The sequence below is a fragment of the Phacochoerus africanus genome, chromosome 10 (assembly GCF_016906955.1).
Source record: "Phacochoerus africanus isolate WHEZ1 chromosome 10, ROS_Pafr_v1, whole genome shotgun sequence".
NCBI classification, from domain to species: Eukaryota; Metazoa; Chordata; class Mammalia; order Artiodactyla; family Suidae; genus Phacochoerus; species Phacochoerus africanus.
In genome coordinates this window covers 119,632,263-119,656,712 of record NC_062553.1, presented here as the reverse complement: position 1 = coordinate 119,656,712, position 24,450 = coordinate 119,632,263, and the positions used below count along the sequence as shown (strand labels likewise).

At 36.2% G+C, this 24,450-nt stretch overlaps 1 protein-coding gene across 2 annotated transcripts in view; it reads right to left on the bottom strand.

Annotated features, from left to right (window-relative positions):
- The window catches only part of PPP3CA (protein phosphatase 3 catalytic subunit alpha), a 319,540-nt gene that overhangs the window by 70,052 nt on the left and 225,038 nt on the right, over positions 1-24,450 (bottom strand). For both annotated transcript variants that reach the window (XM_047798212.1, XM_047798213.1), the window contains exons 3-4: positions 8,820-8,944; positions 1-112 (exon numbers count right to left, since the gene is read on the bottom strand). In XM_047798212.1, coding sequence (XP_047654168.1) covers positions 1-112; positions 8,820-8,944 — 237 coding nt within the window. The remainder of the gene's footprint in view (positions 113-8,819; positions 8,945-24,450) is intronic.

Here is a 24,450-nt window from a genome sequence, read left to right as displayed (position 1 = left end):
ATTCTTGTTTAAATGTGAAATACTCTGTTAGATGTCTACATTCATGATTTCCACGAAGTAAAAACAGTGTTTTGGGGTAAAGAATTTTCAAAGCCCACAAGTACAGCACACACTGAGAAGAAAAAAAAAAAAAAGAGTAATATGAAAATAAATGTTTTCCATTATATTTACGCATACCTTGGCTTCCATATGAGGGAGACAGGAACTACATGTGCTACTGTGACCAAAAGTTCCCAAAACGCTGGGTCTTTTTTAAGGAAGATATTGAAAATCACACCAAAAACATGTCTTTGGTACAGAGCCAAAGTTCATCTGTACTAAAAGATAAATATTGCACTGGGGATCTAGACACATGAAAACAACGGACTGCGGACAGTCTATTGGAAAAAGGCTGAATGAAAATATACTAAAAATGAAAATAAAAGTAGGAGAACAAAATGATGAACAAAAGACACCTCTTTTTACATAGCTAATTATTTTGTAAAAATCAGGTAACAGAAAGGGAAGAATGAGAATGGCAAGGTGAGACAACATTTGGAAGCAATGCTGACAACCTCAGGCTGACATGGATTGTGTCTCTATTTTCAATTATGCTCTCTTCTTCTCTAGCTTTCTTCTTTCCCATCATCTAGTCTTTTTATTCCCATGCCTTTGGTATTTAAAGCCTTGAGCTTCTTATACATAATTTTAATTAAGCTGGATCCAGGGAATCTCACTACACATGCTGCTAATAGCTAGGGGAAACATTTCAAATATCTTAAAACTCTCAAATTCACTCCTTCGGTATTGCGATTTGTGTAAAACTGAGGGCCACGTATAAAGTGACCAGGCTTGGAGTAAACCTACACTGACACAGTCTTTCTGAAGTGTGAACTGAGATAACTGGGATACGCAGTATTCACACCAATTTCATTATCCTCAAATAGCATTTCATTAAAAATCCACAGGAAAGGCAGCTATGCTTCCCACCATGCCACGAATGGATATGTGTATATGTATAAGTGAATCACACTGCTCTATAGCCGAAATCAACACAACACTGTAAATCAACTATACTTCAATAACATTTTTAAAAATGAAAAATAAAAAAATGGAGTTCCTGCTCTGGTGCAATGGATTAATGACCCAGCTTGTCCCTGTGGAGGCACCAGTTCGATCCCTGACCCAAATCTGGTGTGTTGCTGCAGCTGTGGTGTAGGTCTCAGCTCCAGCTCAGACTCCATCCCTGGCCCAGGAACTGCCACACAGGGCAGATGAAAAAAAAAAAAAAATACAGGAAAAAGAAAAAAAAAATACACAGGGATCAGAAAACCACACTGAAAACAACTATGCTTTTTTATTCCGATGAAATTTATTTTGAAAGTAAAGCTAAGAAGACACAGAACCAGAAAAATACTGAGACAAGTCTGATTCTGGTTACTTAAATCTAAAAACCAAAAGCCAAATAATATCATTTTAATAATGAAACTTCCAACATATAGCAGTTATGCTGGACAATGTCCAAAGGGAAAAGCTACTGGCAATTAATTCCTTGTGCTGTGAACAATCATCACCTCTATCAGCTCATATGATAATTTATTGAAAGAGTGGAAGTAAATAAATGTTTGAATATATGGCCCAAATTTTGAAGAAAATACTAAGTATCAGAAAAAAATATTTATTGTTGAGTTGTGCAATCAAGCTATGTCCTCAACTACATAATTATGATTGAATAAAATACATAACAGGTGACATCAAATTTTACATATATATGTTACACTAATTAATTTTCTAACTACCAGTTTCTGATTATAATTTTTACCTGAAGTTCATGTGACAGATGATATAGCCATTTCTGAGAAGCTGACCAACTGGCCTATATTAAAGGATTATGACCTGCTGATACATGTAAAAGTGGGTGGTATATGGCTCAATGAGTCCCTGATTGCTGTGTATCAGGTTTAAGGTGCATTTACATGTTCTAGTAAAAGGAATGCATAGTATCAAGCTTGTTTCACATTTCAGAGAAGGTATTTATAAACTGTTATCAAGGTCAATGAGAGGACAATCCTCAGTTTAAAATTTATGACTATCACATGTATATTTTGTTTTATTGTAGATAAATAATATAAATTATTTAAAATTATAAATTTAAAATATAAATTAAATTATACCTTATATATTATGTATAATTGCCCCCCCCATAGGCTGTTAACATTGGATGTCTGATTTGGAACAAGAATGAGTATAGGAAGTTTTTCAAAAACTATATTTACTTGTTGAAACTGTTGTATTTAATGCATAAACTGGAAGAGAGAATACATGTTTTTGGCTATACCAGTTACTTTTTAAAAAAGGTTTTCTTTGTTTTTTTGTTTTCACTAATGTATAGCTTATATCCAGTACATATCTTAAAACGTACACATATCTTAAATGTACTAATCAATGATTTTTTGCATATGTACATTTCTGCGAAACCGCTACTCAGATTCAGTTACATTTCAGAACCCAGATGGCTCTCTACCTCCCAATCAATATCCTTTTGAAAATGTAACCACAATTCTAAACTCTTTTGGTTAATTTTGCCAGTAATAATTTATTTCACAGCAAAGCTCTAATCTCTCCAACAAAATTCTAAAATGCAATTTTTTTACCCCACTCAAATACTACCAGAAGAATCACATTCTAGGACCCATATTTTTTTTTTTTTTTTGGCCATTTGTTTAAAATCCTGTTTTGACATTAACACATGGCTTTATCACCTCTAGTCCTGATTACTATAGCTCTTTCATAACTGAAACCTCAAAGAGTGGTACAGAGAAGTTCTATGATATGCTTATCATACCTAGTCACATTTTAAATGATTCAATACACATTTCATGCCCTTTCTTACGTTGTGAATGTAAGGCACCCCGTATATAGTGGGAGTTTAGGAGATATTAACTCCTTTCCTGTAAATGAGAAGGCAGGCAGTCAGAAAGGAGGGGTGGAAGTGGGGGGGGAGAAAGAGAAAAAAGAAGGAAGGGAGGAGGAGGGAGGAGGAAAGGAGGAAGGAGAAAGGAAAAGATAAGGAACGAAAAGAAAAGGAAGGGGAAAGGAAAGGAGAGATGAAAGAAAACAATCTCCAAATTCTTGGCTCAGAGTACCCTAAAAATAAGAGTCCTCTTTTCACATTTTATTTCCCTCTCCCCTGTGGCAAGAAGAAAATATCTTCCCAAACACTGAATAAAACCACAAATGCAGCCAATATGGAAGAAGTGGCGTGGTAAATGACCGGGCAAGGGTGGATTGGCGAGTGGAGCCCCGCCAGCCTTCAGCCTCAACATCTGGTGGGAGAGAGCTGCCAAGCACAACACTGTCTTGCTGGCAATTATTTTGCCATCTAAAGTTCTAACATTCGGGAGAGCTGAGGATCTTAAACAAAGTTATAACCTGGTATTCTTTAAATAAAGAAAAGTCTCTTGTTAAAAAAAAACAAAAACAAAAAACAAACTATCACAAGTAATAGGCAACGAAATAAAAAGCAGTTAATTGGTGGTTTTTGTCCAGGTGGTATCAGATGGCTAATTTGAATAAAATTTTCACTGGATTAACTTGATTAAAGTAGAAACAGAGAGGCAAGTTCCAGTGGCTTTTTTTGCATGGTGAGATGCACTAATCACTTTACCTGGATCTCGACGACTTTTTTCAGCTCTACTGAATACTTAAACATATTTCACAATTGAAAATTAGTTTGGTTTAGTCAATATGAAAAACTGAGTATCCTCCATCTTTTCATTAATTTTTATCACATAGTTTTTTCGTATCTATCTTCCCCAATGAAGCAGCACTAAGGATATAATTTTCTTCATTGGTTTAATGGCTCATTGATAATAGTAGTGCAATGACTTACTTTGTAATTTATGCCTTTTAATGATGCATAGTCTTGAAAATTTGTATAGGGGAGTAACAAAAGATTTAAAAGAGGATGCAAGGAAGTAAAAAAAAATGTATATGCACATAGAGCTGCAGATATGTATCAAGCAGCTCCTTAAAATAACTATACACGCTGTGAAACATTCCAATCAAAAGTGTTGTCTCTCAGTCACAGGATGATACAGTGAGGGATGTGCATTGGCTGGGAAAAGATCCAAACTCCTGAAATGTCAAATGCTGTTCATCTAAGACATCATTTGCCTGGTTTGACAGGCACATGGAGAAGCAGCAGTGGGAATCACAATGCACTATAAAGATGGCTGGCTGCAGGGAGACAGCCAGACAATTTCTTCCTCATATCTGTGGCATCCCTCTGTCACCTGACATCACTTGCTGTATCGTCTGCTTGTTATTCTCAGGCAGAAACACGGAACACCGCCTGACTCGCTGTGGTTCATTCTAGTCTACGAGTTCACAGCTAACAAACGCAACACCTCTTCGTGCTCAAAGGTGTTTCAGGCCTGGGCTGAGATCTAGATGTAAGGGCTGAGGGCAGAGCCAGCTCTCGAAGCTCAAGGTAATGGCTTGCCCTGTAGAATGGCCAGAAAGGGCGCCAGAGGAAGTGAACAGAAAAGGAAACAGCTGTGTGTGCCTCTGTTGGCAATTCTGAGTTTTCCCCTGCATTCTCAGAAAAACATACTCAGGACGAGAACCTATACATACACAGGCTTGCTCAAAGAGATCAGGTAGCATAATCCCATCATTGGAAAGAGGACGGTATTTGGAGTGAGACAAATTTTCACCCCAAACAAAATGACCTCTTTCCTCACTACTCAAAAGCTTACTTGTTTTATGTGGGCGAACTTTGTGGGGAAGGATTCCTAATCTTGGCAAAAGAAGATGGGGAGAGAGGCAGGGAGGGAGTGCATAAAATGAGCTCCGTGTCCTGCCCAGAGCCCATTACCCAGTGCCTGCAAATACTACCCAGCTGAGACCATGTGAAATCTGAACCTACTCTTGCAAGCTGATTTGGTAAAAATTAAACTTAAGTGCTCTGCTTTGCCCAGAGAGTAGTCAAAGGAGAACACCTGCAGCGGAGCTCTGAATTATTGAGATGAATCGAGAAGCCTGTTAGGACAGTCCATGCTGAAAAACCGAGCTCTCATTTTAGAATTTGTCTTTAACCAACAGAATACTCAGACAGAATATTGTATGTTTAATGCTTTGCCGTTCAGGCAGTATTGGTGGGGGAGAAGGCTGTGTGTGTTTGCACACGCATGAGTAAATGAAAGAGCGTGTAGCAGTGTCTGCATCACTGACGGGCGTATTCTTTGTGGTCCATTTAGGGAATATGCGGCCAAGGCATGGGAAGGAGTGGAAAGAGCACAGACTTGGAATCCCGGCACTGCCATTTACTATGTGTGTGACTCTCTCTGAGCCTTGGTTTCTGCGTGCTGAAAAAGAAGACATTTCCATGTTCCTTGCAGAGCTGTGAGGAATAAATGAGATCATTTATACTAGGCAAACAATACCATCTCCAGCTTGCAAGTAATGTCAGCTTCCTTAATCCACAATAAAAAGCCCCAAGGTATCCTCAATAAGGGTATTTTATATAAATGTCTGTTCTATTTTAAATAGGATGATATCACTGAGCCATCCTCAAAGCCCTCAAAGGTCACAATCTCATCAAAATGGATCATTTTTACTTATGAGGCCATCACATTTTTGTCTTTTCTGTGTGCGTGTGGCAAGTCCCTGGGGCTATGCTCTCAGACTCCTGGAGTTTAATTAAAGAGCTGTTTTTGAAGATAGGGACTCTGATATATGCATCTCAGAACTTTTAAATGCCCTGTGATACCTACATTCAACATCTCACCAACATTTGGTTTCATGCTTTGATCTTTTGCTTGAAATGCAGAAGGTACATATTACATAAAATATCACAACCCTCATAGTTTAAATATCTAGATTAATCATAGACTAAAAAAAAAAAAATCTACTGAGGAACAAATCAGTGATTACTGCGTCTCAAATTCTTTACTTGAAGGACACAAGAGTTTTAAAAAGCTCTGATTAGGAAGACTTTAGGAAGTTTCAAGAGATTTGAGGCCAGAGATGCAGAAGCCCGAACTCTTTTTTAAAACAATCAAAGGTAAATAAAGACTGGGAAATAATGTTATCCAAAAACAGAGCTGGTGAGACAAATAAGTTGTTCAATTGCACCAACTGTTACTCAAACAGCACATGAGTATTTTTATTACTAAATTAATCAGAAACCATGTTATTGTCTTTGATTAGCTTTTAAAAGACGGCAAATTAAGTTGCTAAAAATCCCACCCATGTTATGGTCTTAAAATTTTTTTCCGACATAACACTCCATCATTTGGATGATAAAAATGATCATTCCCAACACAGAGTCGTGGTCATTCCTTGCTTAGAAGGTGAGCTTCAAGGAAAGTAGAATACGTATTTCCTGTATCCTCAGACCCTTTCATAGGCACACATAGTGAAATAAGATGAATATGAGTTACTTAATAATTTTTTTAAATATTTACTTAGATTCCATACAGCCTTAATTTAAGGCAAGTAGCAGAAACTCTCTACCTCCCAATCTGTTTTCTGTCTCTTGTAGTCTTTCTCAAATCTAGCTACACACTGAAATCACATAAGGCCATATCAACAAATTCTGGCCCCTGGGAAGTAACTGTGTCACTTCTTAAATCAGAGGACATATCTTTTTCTTTCTTCTTTTCCTTTTAGTTGCATGTAATGTGGGAACGTGAGGGTTGAAGCTGGTGTAGCAGCCTTGGGTCATGAGGTTGACTTTGGAATGAGGCCACAAACATCAGAACAATAAGGCAGAGGGCCTGGGTCCTGGCACCAGGCTGGGTCACACCAGCCATGGTATGCCCATCTACGGGCTTTTACTAGAGAGAGGAATAAACTTCTACCCTGTTCAAACCATTATGTTGTTATCTTTTTTTTTTTTTTAATTCCCTGTTCTCTTGGCCGATGTTAGCTCTAATGTGACACTAAAGTCTTACAAAAGTTGTACTCAATCACACTTTCCCGCCACATTGGTCAAGTTAAACCATGAGTGAGGTTTTTTAAGGTTTACTAATTTCTTCCCCTGTACTCTTCTCACTTTAATTTCCCTCTTACCTAAATCTTACTTGTTCTCTGTTCTAATCTAGCCATGTATGCTCCTGAAATTCTCTTGAATTTCTATATTCCAATAGCAACTACTTCTATCCCAAGATTTTAATAATCAGTTCAAATAATAATTGAGCCCTGGATGACCTTCTGTTTTAGGCTTCTGATTCTATAAAGCTTTTTTTTTTTTTTTTTTTTTTTCCAATGGCCGCACCTGTGGCATATAGAAGTTTCCAGGCTAGGGGTCGAATCAGCTAAAGCTGCCGGCCTGTGCCACAGGAACAGCAACACAGGATCCAAGCTGTGTCTGTGACCTACACCACAGCTCACAGCAATGCCAGATCCTTAACCCACTGAGCAAGGCCAGGGATCAAACCCACGTTCTCATGGATCCTAGTTGGGTTTGTTAACCGATGAGCCATGAAGAGAACTCATCTATAGAGCTTTTTATAGTTGTATTTTCTTACATAGATTTAGGTTTCTAGAGAGTGAGGATGTATATATTTCTTTAAATTCCCCCAATTATAGTGCATATACCTTTCATGTGATTGATAACTCCTGTTTACTAAATGGACGAAATACCCAAAATGCACTTTCTCTTTTTGGACTTACGTACCAACAACACCCCTTGCCCCCCATCACCACCATGAATAATTAAGAAATATGTGATTTTTAAATGAGGCCCATAAATGTGATTAACATATTGGTGCAAATTGACTATATTACCAATAGATTATATAGAGTCAATGACTGGAGGTGAATTGAATAACCACATGCACAGAAAGTTAATAGTTTAAAAGCAAAAGCTCTTTAGAAGTGACATGTTTTTCACATGAAATATTCCTATAGTAAATAAAATATTATGAAAATGTAACATCCTAGAATCTTTTTTATAAATGATTATGACGACTATGTGACACCAGTGTGAGACATCAGTAGATTTGATTTCTCTGTTTAATTAAGAATAACTTTTTTCCTTTTTAATGCATTTTTTCCCAAGAGCATATATGTAATATCAGCTACTATAGCATGATCTCTGATTCTTTAAAATTTATTCTTGTTTCAAACCATTTCTTTTAATAAATATTTAATAAGGCCTTTCTTTGTATGAGATACCATGTTAAGCACAAGGAAGAACAAACATGTCAATAAAACAAGAGTCTTGTCTTTATTTTGAATGTAACTTCTACTTACCTGAAACAGATGCAGGTGGGAGGCTGAGGAAGAACCTCTAGTCAAGGGTTATCTGTTTTTATTTTAATTAATGATTTTAACAAATTACCTTAGTTAGATGACAGGTGTCAAAAAAGACAAAACACAGCAGCTGTAAGTGTACTCACATGAACTCACAAATGCAGACAGACACACAGGAACTTGACTATTAATTTACACAAAGAACTTACTGCCTCATAATTATAAGATTTAAACATGCAAACACATTCCTGCTTATTTAATCAACTTTGATTCCTTCTCTCAACTGGAGACAGAATTACCCAATGTAAAATATGATGCAATTTTGGCAAAGTTACAAATATATGAAAAGCAGAAATGGCAAACTCTTACTATTAGCCATTTCCTGGCATGTCTATGCAATAAAAAGCATATGAGAAGCAACAGAAGATAGGATATGTAATATCCCCCAATTTAAATCTATTAAAGTTCATTGTAAAAGACTAGGGATTTGCTTAAGGTAATACTCTTTCCCACTTTTATTTTGCCGAGATATTGCTGATGCATTGCCGAGCAGCTAAGAAGAAATGACGCAGACTTACTTCGATACTGAAGTACCCTCTGTCAACATAGTCCCCTAAGAAGAGGTAGCGAGTGTTGGCAGGAGATCCCCCCACTTCAAAGAGTTTCATCAAGTCAAAGAATTGTCCATGGATGTCCCCACAAACTGAAAGAAACAAAGAAAATTCCCTTTATGGTTACATTATCTTAGGACTCTAAATTAGATAATAAAATCACCAACTTTTAGAACCAGAAGGAATTTAGAGGTTATTTTAGCTAAAACTTTTTTACAAAACAGGAAAGTGAGGCAGATTCCAAAGTTAATTTTTAGCAGACCTGGCTTAGCATCCAGATCTACCAATTCACAAATGAACTGGAAAAATAAAGATGATAATAACAAAAATGGCTATTACTGTGCATTTAACTATTCTGCACCAGACACTGTGTCATAAGACTTACACACATCTTGAAATTTAATACCAACAATCTTATGGGGTATGTTTTCTTTCTGTAGATAAGGGATAAGTCAAAGAGAGGTTCAGGGAATTCCCATTGCGGCTCAGTGGTTAATGAATCCAACTAGGAACCATGAGGTTACGGGTTCGATTCCTGGCCTTGCTCAGTGGGTTAAGGATCCGGTGTTGCCCTGAGCTGTGATGTAGGTCGAAGATGCGGCTCGGATCTGGCATTGCTGTGGCTTTGGCGTAGGGCAGCGGCTACAGCTCTGATTCAACCCCTAGCCTGGGAACCTCCATATGCCGCAGGTGTGGCCCTCAAAAGACAAAAGACAAAAAAAAAAAAGAGGTTCAGGAATGCAACATAATCTATATACTGAAATCCGAATGTATTACTACTGTATGTTATTAACTCTTAAAGAGAAAGAAATGTTGATGTGTATTTAAAAAACTGTATTTCATTGACTCTAAAATGCCATCAATTATAAAACGCTACTAAGAAATAAAAAAGTCCAACTGAATTTATGTTTATAATTATAAAAGTATTTTTATGAGACGTACCCTAATATCAGCTGTCAAAACTTTTTAAAAAAATTGTTAAACAAACAAAAGTAATCCTATAAAACAGTACCAAAAACCACTGGGAATTGATATTTCTTAATTTCCTTACCTTCTCTTTTAAATCAAAATTCTTAAAAGACTTTCTTTTTAAAAACCCCTTATTCAGTAATTACTAATCCATTTGCTACTAATTCAAAGCCCTAAAAAAATAAATATTATCTCAATTATGGTTGTGTGGCTAGGCAAGATCACTGTTAAAAAATGAATGACCCAGAGTTTCAATTCAGATTTGTCTAATTCAAAGCTCTTTCTGTCCCTTAACATGTTATATTTGATATTTTATTTGGTTTATACATGTATATACATATTTAATATTTTAAATCTATTTTATGTGTGAATGATGAATGTGATGCGGTTGTTTCATTAATGTTAAGAAGTTCACAGCATGAATGTATCAGTGATTTGGAAATCGGGAGGCAAAAGGATGCTGTCTTAACACATCCCATGCTGTGATCACAAGGAAGTTACGGAAATGTTCCGAATGTCATTCCTTTATCTGATGAAAGTTGATAGAGAGAAGAATGGGTCAAAGGAGTTCGAGGATGAAAAAAATATAAAACAATGGATGAATAAAAATGTCATATAAATTCTCACGTTTACCATTACGGAACAGCTAACAAGGTTCCAGAGTTCTACCTATCTGAAACAGGTACAAGTGGACCCTATTTCAGAATGTCTGCACCTAAAAATCTTAGAATGTTATCACAACGGATGTAAATCAAGGAGCTATAACTGGTAATGCATTCTTTTCATGGGTTCCAATCCGATGGCTTCTTCCTTCTCATAAGCAAGAGACACACAGTACAAATATCAGAAACATATTCTTCTACTTTTGAAATAACATCATGTAGAAGACCATTTATAAATATACACATTTTTTTATTCTTAGAGTTGAGTATTTTGCAAATGGGTCCTTAACCTGGACCAGCGAGGAATTCGGTTTGTGATAGACATAGCACTTTCTCATAATATTTTAACAAAAGGGAAAGAAAAAAAGAGCAGAAAGTGTCATGGTTCAAACACATGCTGGGCAGAGAAGCTAGTACCCACTTTGGAGGGGCTTTGCATGGCTGCATTTAGAGCAGTGAAAATCAATGTTAATAATAATAAGATAATACAACAATTCTTAAAACTTAATTGGGCTAATAATAATAAAGTCCACTTAAAAGACTATCTTGCACATCTTGTTATCACCAAATTTTTAGAAAGACAAGGAAAAGCTTATTAGTTATTAAGGAATGAGATAATTGATCTTCCACTGATTTGTCATTTGAAATTGTAGTTAGGATGGCTTACCTATCACAAGTTTCTCTCAAACTGTAAGCATTTTTACACCTGTCATGCATATGTTTCAAACCAGAATTTACACAAACAAGTTCTGGTTGGAAACCAAGCCTTTCTTGACAGTCCTCTGTTAAGTTCATAAGCTGCAGGAAGGAACTTCAGGGAAAGGAAGTATGAAACAAGGTGTTTCCTTTCAGCTGAACTGATGCAGTCCTGTCAAATGAGAATGCCTGTGACCATGACACTTCTTGCCACTGGCCCTCTATCATTATCCTATCAGAAGTATGAGGGTTAACTACGAACTAAGGCTCAGGCTGGATGAGGCGGTAGGATAGACAAATCAAACGTCATTCGGAATTTGTATTACATGACAAGTTTAATAATCATATTTTTAGGCTATTACTAAAAGGTCCCGGAGTCAAAATGGTTGTACCAAAGCCATCAGAGGCAGTGTGGTACAGCATTTAACAGCCATATATTCAGGCTCCAATCCTATGTACTACTTGAGTGACTTCAGCTAAGTGACTCAACTTCTCTGAGCCTCAGTGTATTCATCTATAGAATGAATCTATAAAATCTATAATATTGGTACCTTATCTTACTGGGCTATTGTGAAAATTAAAGGCATCCATAATGTAATGGGATTAGGAGAGTTCCTAGAACCTGAAATGAACTTGATAAATGTTCTATCAAAGTGGCATTTCAAAAACAGTTGTATCTAAAATATCAATGTACCAGAAAGAATGGGATTCTGGTGCTTGAGGCCGGGGAAGGAGGAGTGAATGGCATTCTGGAGAATCTCTTTTCTTTCTTCCCACCACCCCCATCCTCTTTTTCCCTTATGATTCCTCCTTTTCAATTCCTGGCCATGGCTGAAAATTCTAGGATCATTATTTTTTTTATATCTCCATGTCAGTGACAAATACCAAGACATTAATTCAGGTTGTGAACCCTGGGTTCAAAATTAAGTGGTCTTAGCAACTGACATACAACTGTAGCATAATCTGGCAATCAGAATTACACAATTTTATAAATAAATGGGCTCTAGACAATGCAAACATTAAGGACAGCTTTTCTTTTGTTGGAGAAGTACATTATGATGAGTGCAATTTTATAAAAAAATGAAAAGTAAGCTCTTCTTTCTAGTCTACAATATCTTTGTGATAAGAGAGAATCTCAGTGATTTACAAGATCAGCACAATTACTGGATCTTGGCTTGAAGACATAAAACAGTAGAGAGCAACTGCTGTAAAGTTGTCATGGAAAACGAAATACCCTAAAATCCAATTACTGGTATGATGTCCACATTATCACTGACTTTACCTTAGATATGCCACACAATTCAGATCATGCTTTTCCAGTAAGGACCACTTATGATAATGTTCAGCTAAGGAGAGCAACATGCACAGACAATCATAAAAAATAATCAAAGCCCAATGAAATAAAACAGTTAACTCAAATAAAATGTACCTGGAAAATGGAGATATTTTATTAGGAGATTTAAGGATTTCCCAGCTCAGTTTAAGTGAAAGCTATCTATCGTTTTCAAAAGTCATTTCTCATTTATTTGCATAGTCACCATCCTAATTCCCTTCTTGCTCACTAGATGCCAGTTTTTTCTGCATCAAATAAGCTAGGTTTCTTCCTTCCTTGTATTTTCACAGGCTGACTCCTTTTCATCCAACAGGTCTCAACTCCTATCAGTAGTTTAAGGAGGTCTTTCTTGATCACATTATAAAAAGAAGCACCTCTCTCCAAGACCATTCTTCTTCCAATTAACTTGTTTCATTTTCTTCATAGCACTTATCACTCTCAGAAATTATCTAGCTGATTAATTTGCATGCCTATTTCTTTCCCAGTTCTTCTCACTGGGATCTAACCTATGTAAAGCCAGCAGTCTTGTTCACTGCAACCACTGTGTGAAGAACAACGCCCACCATCCAGCAGAGTGCTACCCTAGGACTCTTCCACGGGACCTATGCTGCGCTGAGTTGTTAACTAAGAAGTCACAGATTTTTGAGGTGCCTTTGGGATTGACACAGGTGGACAACAGGTCTGTGGAGTTTGCTTTGGTGGAAGACTTGAATGAGATGGTGCTTGTTCTAAGCCTTTAAGTCACAGCTTTCAAAACAGTGCTTGGCAAGCTTCGGGGAGAATGTGGGACCTCCACAGAGCTTATGGTGGTTTCTTTATCTAGCTCAACATCAGAAACACTTGGGGAGGCACAACACTGTAAGTCAACTATATTTTAATAAAAAATAATATTTTTAAAAAAGAGAAACACTTGGGGAGGTTTTCAAACTACAGATTCCAGGGAGCTGACTTGGTAACTTCAGAAAAGCAGATTTATAACAAGCTCTTAGATGACTCTTATCTAGTCAGTAAGACTAAAGAGACCTATGCCTTTGACCCTCTGTCTTAGCACACTCAGCTCTCATTCTGCATTCTTGTGTGGTTCCCCTCACAGGGTTCACATGTGGAGAAGATACACACTGGAAAGGCAGCTTTGTTCAATGTTAATTCCAGGTTGGTGTGAGGTCAGCACGTTCTATTTTGTGAAAGGATAATACTGAAGTGATTGATAGAGTTTAGGAGAGAGGAGTGAATCCAAGGAAGGCATGAACAAAGAGTAAATTTATCTGTGCATTTGAATGTGGCTATTGCTCAGGCCTTGTGCATTTCAGCCTTGAGGTAAAGAATTTATTCCAAAGTCCTAATACTTGGGAACATTCACTATTTTGACATCAAACATCAGGAAGAAAGCGATCACCGTAAGAGGCATCCATACTTGGGTACCCATGAGGATAGAGGGTGGGGCCAGGGCATCAAATACAGGGAAAACTACTTCCATGTGATGGTAAGTGGGAAGTATAGCCAGGTAACCTTCCTTATGTGTGATGCTAGGGCCACCACCTTCTGTCTCTTGGGTACCTAAGACAGTAGTGTCCAAAGAGAAGTGAAATATAACAAATGCCAGCTAATGAAGCAAACCATCTGCTGGATTGCTCACAGCGTGCAATTCTCCATCAGGCTAGGTCCTTTCATCTTCAGTGCTGCTTGGTTTTAATAGCACTTCCAGAAAAACTAGGCTTTGACAAGTTCTATTATACCTTCAAGGCCAGTTCATTCTTCATCAATATACCCCTGCTTCCCACATTCTCCAAGCTTCCCGTTATTTGTTTCTCACTCCCAATGGAACACCGCTGGTGGGCAGGATACTCAACTAGGGGTCGGTCCTTAAACACCTGACACTGAAAAGGCACTGAGAACATAGGAACACAGTGTAGGTAATGAAAACACTCCCAGTGTCTATGAAAAATATCCATCCTCTTGGCTGAACACTCAAAAATATATATATCATGTCTTTGACAGATTATCAGAATTGTACATATTTCTATCAGAAATGTATATAGTTATGGCATTTAATTAAATTAACACATCAAAGATAATGAAATACAACAGAAGAAAGGCTGGGGGAAAAATGTAACTGTAATGTATACATGTAAGGATAACCTGACCCCCTTGCTGTACAGTGGGAAAAAAAAAAAAAAAAAAAGATAATGAAATAAAACTTTTTTTTTTTTCCAGGATAACTGCTACCCTCCTGCATTAGCAACCTGATGTGCTACAACACGATGGTTATTTTCCCTGTGAGATGCAGGCCTCCATTTGTTTTTATACCAGACAAAGTAAGGACTACCAGGTACACTGAGCAGCTGAATCTACTTGTTGAGAAGGTGCTATGATTGTTTCATCTTCTTGGTTCTTTCTCTAAGTTAGGTGACTCAGTGGTTTTCAGTGTGGCTGTTCTAACATTCTCAGCACAACTAAATGTTGCAAGAGGGCCCAACATCCTGCTGTATTTACAAAAAACATAATACTTCACTCTCTTCTACCATCAGGAAATATATACATTATGTCTAAATAACCAACTACTATGTAATACCTAAACAATTACTTTTGAGCAATTGCCTCTTAATATTGCATCCCTCCCCCAGTGACTCACAGCCCACAGTAAATAAAAATTTATTGGAAATGATTCTCACATGAGTGGTGCCAACATGTTTTGATCCAAGTCTTCTGAGAAGTATAGATTTTGAAGGGGGAAACAAAAATAACATACACATAAGATTTATCTTTACTAGGGAAGGAAATAGCTTTTATGGCTTTTATTTCTATTATCATTGCTAGAGAGCTAGTTATTAAACTTAGAAATTACAAACTTTGGGGGTTCAAGTGTATATAAACATAAATATAAATTTGTAAATGTGTGTGCGTGTGCATGCATGTGTGTGTGTGTTTATGTGTGTGTGTGTAAAGCCCCTCATTACAAAGGAGGAATTATTTGGAGATTAGTGGTCAGTGCAGCAGTTAGAGAGTCATTAAACAAGTTCAAGACTTTATTCGCTGTAGATTACAACAAAATAGTGCTAAAGAGAAACAGCAATAAACAGCTGGGGCAGTAACAAGGAGCGCTTTGTACTCAGTAGAGAAAGCTCTTGGGATCTACAAACTGGACAATGAATCAGTCATAGGGCAACTAAAAGAGTGTCCGAAACTGGCACACTGCTATGGAGAGAAGATAATGGCCAGCATACTGAGAACAAATAGCCTCTTGAGAAAATAATCTCAGAGGATGAAGGACAAGTTGGAAAGATAACCACAACCAAGACCCAAGCCTACACTTTGCATCTCCTGACTAGCAGAAATGCTGGTAACTCTCTGTTGAAAATGGACAGGGCTCAAAACAACAACCATACATAATGTGTAATCAAGTATGCATGTATAAGCTAATTTATTGATTCTGCAAATAAGTATACCCATATTACAATTTACTGTTTTTCAAAGAATTCCATTGTTTCTAAATTCACATTGGCAACTAATTGCTACATTAGAAAATGTAAACAGTGGATAGTACAGAACATATTAGGATGCTGTCCCAACACAATTGTTACACAATTGATAGCTTGAAAAGAATTCTGATAAAGTGCCATCCCAAGTGAAGGACATATTAACAAATGTAAGATAAATGTATATACTTTCATATAAAAGCACTAGAATAGCTTTGAGTTAATGCTCAGACTTATACATTTGGTCCTGTTTACTTGCCAAGGAAATCCATCAAAGAACACCATTGGGTCAACTTCTTACTGAACTAAGCAAAAATTTTATAATGTCATAGACTTCCAGGTTAAAGAATGCTTACACAACTTAGGATGCCTGGGACAGAGGAGTAAGTTTGTTAAAACAAATAAACAACAACAACAAAACCCCAAACAGCTGCAGATGAAAACAGATTTCTAATGCACTAGCATTTCAAAATTGTATCAATATTATAATTTAGAAATCAAGTGCTTTTAATTCTTGACTCACTATTTATTTTTCTATTAAGACTTTTTAGTTCCTCCAAAACACTGGCTTTTATCATCTTGGAAGACTTGGATGAAGTAGAATAACTTCTCTACAAGTCCTTCCAGCTCACACTAAACTAACAGATTGTGATTTTTCTTTTAGAAAAGACATTACTAAATCACTGAGCAATTTTCACCATTAGCGTTCCACTCTACTTTCAGCTTCATTTACTTCAACTCAATATTTTTTCCATAATAGCCACATTTTCCCAAGACAATAACATTTCTAATGTTAAGGAACTAACATTATGGCTAATTCCCAGCATGAGGAGATTAACCTACTGAATTTATTGGTTTGGTTTTTGAATCCTCTATCTGCTATAGCTATTTCTTTTCCAAAATTTGCAGTTTTGCAGAGAACAATCTTGCAGTTAGAGGTTTTGTTAGAGCTTAAACACAGTGGGTCCCACAAGTACACATCTATTTTCCCCTGTTGATAATCCAGGCTTATGTAAATTTGGTGGATGAAAAGTTGAAGTGCAACCCAACCAGCCTGAATATGTGTGGTTCATCAGCAGAATGTGTAAACTTCTGAAATCAGGCATTTACTAAGATAAAAGTGAATTTCATTACAGCACTCACTATACATCTGGAAATCTTTACCACCTGTTAAATAAACTAACCAAGAAAAAATAATAGGGGACTAATTCATTAAAGGGGTACACTTTGAAATAATTAATATTTTCCCTACAGTCAACATTATTTTTCAAATGCTAAACATGTATTAATACTTTATAAAACACAAAATATGATTTCTTAACCAGGGCACTCTGGGTTTGATAGGATAAAACAACAATGAAAAATCTGTACATTAAATTAAAATTTGCTAAATTCTGACATTTCAAAAATTTTAGAAGAAAAAAATAAAGCTATGAAATTAAAAGTAAAACAATAACAGCACCAGTATAGATTAATAGCAATTTTGACAACATTTTCTCTATATTTATGACACTGTTTTACAAAGATAAATAAACTTTAGCCATGTTAATGAGAAATGTAATAGGACAACTGAAAAAACGAGAGTGGAATGTACTGGAGATTATAATAGATAACAAAATCACAACAATCTAGTACTAAATATAAATACTTGAATCCCCTAAATTTCACTTTATAATTATATGGAAAGAAACTAGATGAGTCTGCATTTTAAACTGTTTTATAGAAGGACCAGTAAGTGTACACAGCACCATGGTATATATCCAGTGTATTCCAATCAATAGGAAAAAAATCAATTACCGAAACGTGTGTATATGTGTGTGTTTGTGTGTGTGTGTGTGTGTGTATATTATCTTAAAGATGAGTGTTCTCACTTGAGATTTTTTAAAAATTTTGTTTACTGGAAGAATTCAATTTATTGAATAAGAATATGTTTGTTCTATTTGTTATCACTATTTTTCCTTTTCAGCACCTATCTAGATTTTAACAAAATGCCTAACTGCTAAAGGTTCATAATAACATTATGGAATTATTTAAGTCGCACTCATGAACGTGACACTAATAAATAATAACAGTAAGTAAATATATGTAATACTTATAGTGCTATTTAATTGAATTTGGTCATCACTTGGTTCATAGTCCAAGTGTGATCAGTCCTGGAAGCTATCCATTATTTGCTATATGGATTTATTTCCATTATATAGCTCACTAAACCCTAGATTGCCATCCCAAGATAATCAAGAGTACTAGCTATGAGATGATGTAATTTCAGCCAAATATAAATAAATTTGATAACTGATGTACTTATATATTTATTAATAAATGACTGATTGTTCTCTTCACGTTTTGAAATACTGAGCCAGGTTTCAGATCCCACGAACGTCTTCCAGGACCAGATGCTACTTAACGGGAGTTATAGATCTGTGCCTTAGCATTCCCATCCTGGGTCTTTCAAACCTGTATATCTGAAGCTGCTTCACCTTCTTCTTCTTTTTTTTTTTTAAACTGTCTTGTAGCTGTGGCCACAGTTTACTTTCAGTTCTGGCTTTTCCCCCCCATGAGGGCTGGTAAAGTGTAATGATTAAGAATGCAGTCTGTAAGCTATGCTGTTCAGCTTCATAATGGCTGTTTGTGAGTTTCTGTTTTGTATGTGTATTCCTCCTGAATGACCTTAATAAGCAGTGGCTTTTGAGTTGATCATGCTCTTATTAATTCTCCCTGAATCAGCTTTACCATCTCAAGAAAGCCTGGGCTCTTCCAATTTGGTTTCCCCAATCTCCTCCTTACAGAATCATACTCTATTCCTTTCCAGTACAATTCTTCAGGCTTTGACCATCTCGCCCCATAAATCCCCACTTAGGGAACCAGGACACAATACTTAATCTTTATAGGAGGCTTCAAAGGCCTCATCCACAGGCAGCTTCATAATATACCTTTTGAACACAACTTTCTAATTTAAATAAAATAAGAGGGAAAATCCCAGCATGCTGTGGCACATGTGGCCCATGGTGTGGTACCGACACAAGATGAAATGGTAGGTTTGCTGGTATTCCAGAGGTTGTCTACCTAAGAAACCTCTTTGCCAGATTTAGATAGACAACCTGAGGATCTATAGTCAGTGTAGCCATTAAAAAAAAAAAAAAAAAAAAAAGACGCAAAAAGTTGTTCTAGGAGTTCCCATTGTGGCACAGGGAAAACGAATCTGACTAGAATCCATAAGGACGCAGGTTCGATCCCTGACCTCACTCAGTGGGTTAAGGATCCTGCACTGCCATGATCTGTGGTGTGGGTCTCAGACATGGCTCATATCTGGCATTGCTGTGGCTGTGGTGTAGGCCGGAAGCTACAGCTGTGATTTGACCCCTAGCCTGGGAACCTCCATATGCGGAAGCTATGGCCCTAAAAAAAAAAAAAGTGCAAAAAGTTGTTCTATTTTCTTCTACTTTTTATCCAAATGTATGCTATCGTATATTACTGTTGAAATGAAACAGATTAAGTCTCATGTGCCACGATTTCCATTTTCTAAGAGCAGAAATATCTCCAAATGGCTTTAGTGATATTACCCATCTTGCAGCCAGTAACAGCACCATGATGAGCTTCCAGTTAGTACCATTTTCTTTTATACCAAAGCTCATTTATAAGACCACTCTGTTCCCCGGCTCTGTAATGGTAGTAATGTTTTAAAAGCTGGAAGTGACATAGTAAATAGAAGAAATGTAAGGTATTTCACCAAATGGACTTAAAAAAAAAAAAAAACACTCTTTTTAGATTTCTGGAAAACTCAGTTAAGAAAAAAATTTCTGAATAGGAAAAAAGGGAGTCAGCTCTCATCCATGTCATGGCTTGTCAAATTTTCACAATTTAAAAGTTTATTTTGTTTTTAATATTTTTAAAACTCAAAGAAAACAAGGTAATGATATATAATTCTAAAGTCTGCAAATTCATCACTGATTTGGCAATTAAAAGCAGTGGGGATATTAGTATACCCATCACTGACTTTCAGTAAGTCAGCTCTATTTATGTCTACCAGTAAGTCAACAAGGCTAATGAGTGATATTCCTAAAACATAAATGGTAAATGACCTAAAATAAAAAGGTAAATAACCAGATGAAAAGAAGGATTATTTAAATGCTACCATTTGGTCAGTAAAAACGTATGTTTATTTGGTATATGAGGCATGTTTGGAAATTGAATTTTTAATTCTTAGTTGGGTGATTATTAAAAATATATGAGTAGAAATAAACCCAGACACCTATGGTCAATTAATCTTTGACAAAGGAGGCACGAACATAAAATGGGAAAAAGACAGTCTTTTCAGTAAGTGGTGCTGGCAAAACTGGACAGCTGCATGTAAATCAATGAAACTAGAACACACCCTCACACCATGTACAAAAATAAACTCAAAAATGGCTTAAAGACTTAAATGTAAGACAAGACACCATCAAACTCCTAGAAGAGAACATAGGCAAAATATTCTCTGACATCAACTTTACAAATGTTTTCTTAGGTCAGTCTCCCAAGGCAACAGAAATGAAAGCAAAAATAAACTAATGGGACCTAATCAAACTGACAAACTTTTGCCCAGCAAAGGAAACCATAAAAAAAAAAAAGACAACCTATAGAATGGGAGAAAACAGTTTCAAATGATACAACTGACAAGACTTAATCTCTAAAATATATAAACAACTTATATAACTCAACAGCAAAAAACCCAACAACTCAAATGAAAAATGTGCAAAAGACCTGAAGAGACATTTCTCCAAAGAAGATATACAGACTGCCAAGAGGTACATGAAAAAATGCTCAACATCACTAATTATTAGAGAAATGGAAATCAAAACTACTATGAGGTACCACCTCACACCATCATTAACAAGTCAATAAATAATAAATTCTAGAGAGAGTGTGGAGAAAAGGGTACTCTCTTATACTGTTGGTGGGAATTTAAATTGGTACAACCATTATGGAAAACAGTATGGAGGTATCTTAGAAATCTATACATAGAATTACCATATGACCCAGAAATCCCACTCTTGGGCATATATCTTGGACAAAACTTTCATTCAAAAAGATACATGAACTTGTACATTCATTGCAGCTCTATTCACAATAGCCAAGACATGGAAACAACCCAAATGTCCATCAACAGATGATCGGATTAGGAATATGTGGTATATATACACAATGGAATACTATTCAGCCATGAAAAGAACAAAATAATGCCATTTGCAGCAACATGGATGGAACTAGAGACTCTCATACTGAGTGATAATCAGAAAGATAAAGACAAATACCATATGATATCTCTTATAACTGGTATCTAATATACAGCACAAATGAACTTTTCCACAGAAAAGAAATTCATGGACTTGGAGAACAGACTTGTGGTTGCCAAAGAGGAGGGGGAGGGAGTGGGATAACCTGGAGTTTGGGGTTAATAGATGTAAACAATTGCAGTTGGAGAGGCTAAGCAATGAGATCCTACTTTATAGCACTGGGAACTATATCTAGTCACTTATGATGGAGCATGATGGAGAATAATGAGAGAAAAAGAATATGTGTGTGTGTGTGTATGTGTGTGTGATATGTGACTGGGTCACATTGCTGTATCAGTAGAAAATTGACAGAACACTGTAAACCAATTATAATGGAAAAATAAAAATCATTAATAAAAAACTAAAACTATCAACAAAACTATAAGCAATAAAACTAAAACTATATCAGCAACACAGACATGTTAGAACACATTCATTGCGGAGTTCCCTGGTGGGTGGGTTAAGGATCTGGCATTGCTACTGCTATGGCTTGGAATTGATCCCTGGCCCAGGAACTTCCTCATGCCTAGGGCAGAGCCAAAGGGGGGAAAAAAGAGAACATTTGAAAATTATTTAAGAAAAAGTCTATTTCTTAATTCTGCCTAGTTTTCCTTTATCTATTATGTCCTTGTCTATCTTTAAGCAGATGTTCCAGAACACCTGAAAAAATGAATGAATCATTAAAACATAGCCTATTTACTGAATATTAAATTAGTGAATTAACAGAATTTACTTAAAAGAATAAATAAACAACATCACAGACTGATTACTTTTTAGTTGTGTTTGATTATACTGGGACATTTAAGAAACAGAAGGCAAGGAACTTGGCCTCAAGGACTTTAGAGCATACTTGAGCATCCTGCACATACAAAATGGTACTAAAAAGTATTAGCTTCCTGACATTAGAGGCTTTCCCTCTTCATCCTGAAATTTCTGAGGACTGACTCACAGTCAAAAAATGTGGGTTTAAAGTCTCCCATGTAGGCAAGTCATTTCATTGCCTATTTATCACCTGTAAATTTCTTATAGGAACATACAGTTTTTCTAAAGATAAAGGTCAAACTATAAATAATCTACATCTACTTTGAGGAATGATGTTCTTATTTTGAAATTTAAAATTATATTAAGAAACATATGGGATTCATTAATTCCAAAGGGGCATCAATTAAAATTTTTGAAAACTTGTACTGGGTTATCTCAAATTTTTATGCTGGAACTAATATTCACTCAATTGAAGACTCTGTAGAGTTGATTACATTTCATAGTGATACAAACTATCAATTTTGTTAATCTTTATGAATATAAACAGGGGTCACAGTCACCTAAAGTAATTGAAATCATAGCATCCATAAAGCCTTTGTATATTTTGCAAATTTACATATGTGCCTGTCTCCAGTTTGAGCACGAGTTATGTCTCACATTTCTTGTTTCTTCAGCGTTTGACACATATCTAATCAAATCATGCAAAAAATCATGTTTTCTTAACATGTTATAGACAGCATATAAACTAAAGATCATGGCAAATTAACGCAGGTGTTTGGAAAACAGAAAATAGCTGCTGATAACTCATCGTAGCTTGTGATTCATTTGTGATCATAGTTTCGAATTTAGTCTAATTTTCATCAATTAGAAATGATGAATGTTTGTTATATATTTGAATTGCTAAAAAGACCAACCAGGATTATCAATCAACTCTTTTTCTTTCCCTCAACAAAATATAAAAATACCTGAAAAACGTATTTATAATGTGTTTGGTGAGTTTTTAAACTAGGTAATTTTTACTATGAAAAAGTTTCTTTTATAAAATAACATAATTCCAGGTTGCATCTCCTTACAAACCTACTTGATTAAATTTCCAGAACTCTTTCCATTTTCTGTATACCTTGCTTAATGCATTTTAAACAGATTTTTAAGGTTCTTAATACATAAGGCTGTCTTTTTAAATACGAAACATCTTCATTAGTCACATCACAAATTCAAATACATTTTACAGGAGTTTCCTGATGGCTCAGTGAGTTAAGGATCTGGCTTTGTCACTGCTGTGGCTTGGGTAACTGCTGTGGCCCAAGTTTGATCCAGGTTCCACATGCAGAGGGTGTGGCCAAAACAAGCAAACGAGAACAAAAAACTACATTTTATAAAACAACACTTGATTTCTCCCATGATGGTTTGATACTTTACACAGAGTTCACATATCAGATGAGGCAAACTGTCTATAATCCTAAACAATAGATAACTTCATAAAATAGGATATTTTTGTCTTAATTAGCAGGTAGTAAGTATCTCCTATGTGATAGATGGTATAGAGAATTAAAAAATAGTCACTATTCTTTTAAACTGGTGGGAAGACACCTTATATAAATATGAAATAAAGAATGACATAGAATTTATACTAAAGGAATATAAATACAATTAATTCCCTTAAGAAATATAAAGTATACTCGGGATATGAGACTTACATGTATAAGTAGGGACCAGACGGAGCTTCTAACTGCTTAATAGTACTGATTTTACTTGTCAGCAATAAAAAGACACTAACTTTTGACCATGGACTTCATTCTATGGCCTCTGGACATATGCAGTGTAGACAGCTAAAAAAGTTTCAGAGGTTTTCTAACATTTCAAATGTCTCAAAATTAGAGAAGGGTAAAATCAGACTCTACTCTGTGTCCTACAGAGGTTTCCCAGGAAGTGGTTAGAAGCCAAAAACATGGGGCTTGAAATGTTTTCTGAGGCAGGCATGGCAAGTATGATCCTTTCCTTCTGTTTCATAAATAAGTAATTTTCCTCTCGGCAGTGCTAAGTCATCCTGACCACTTCCAACCTTGCCCTTGCTAAGAGTCAGACCGTGCAGAGACGAAGGTGGCTAAAGTCACACACTGGCTGCACATGTGTTCTGCAGAGCTAAGGATACCTGAGGAGTGTTAGGGTCATTATTACGATAAGCTCTGCTTTTACTGTTTTTATCCCTGGGAGTTTCATGTGAGGTTTTCACCTTCCTCACTCCCTCCCTCCCTTTCATCCTCCCTCCCACCCTCTCTTTCTTTCCTTCTTTCTGCGGGTGTTGGGGGCAGATTCTGCTGCTTACTTATGACCACTACTGATACAGACAGAGGTCTTACAGAAAGTCAGAAAGTACAGAAATGAAGA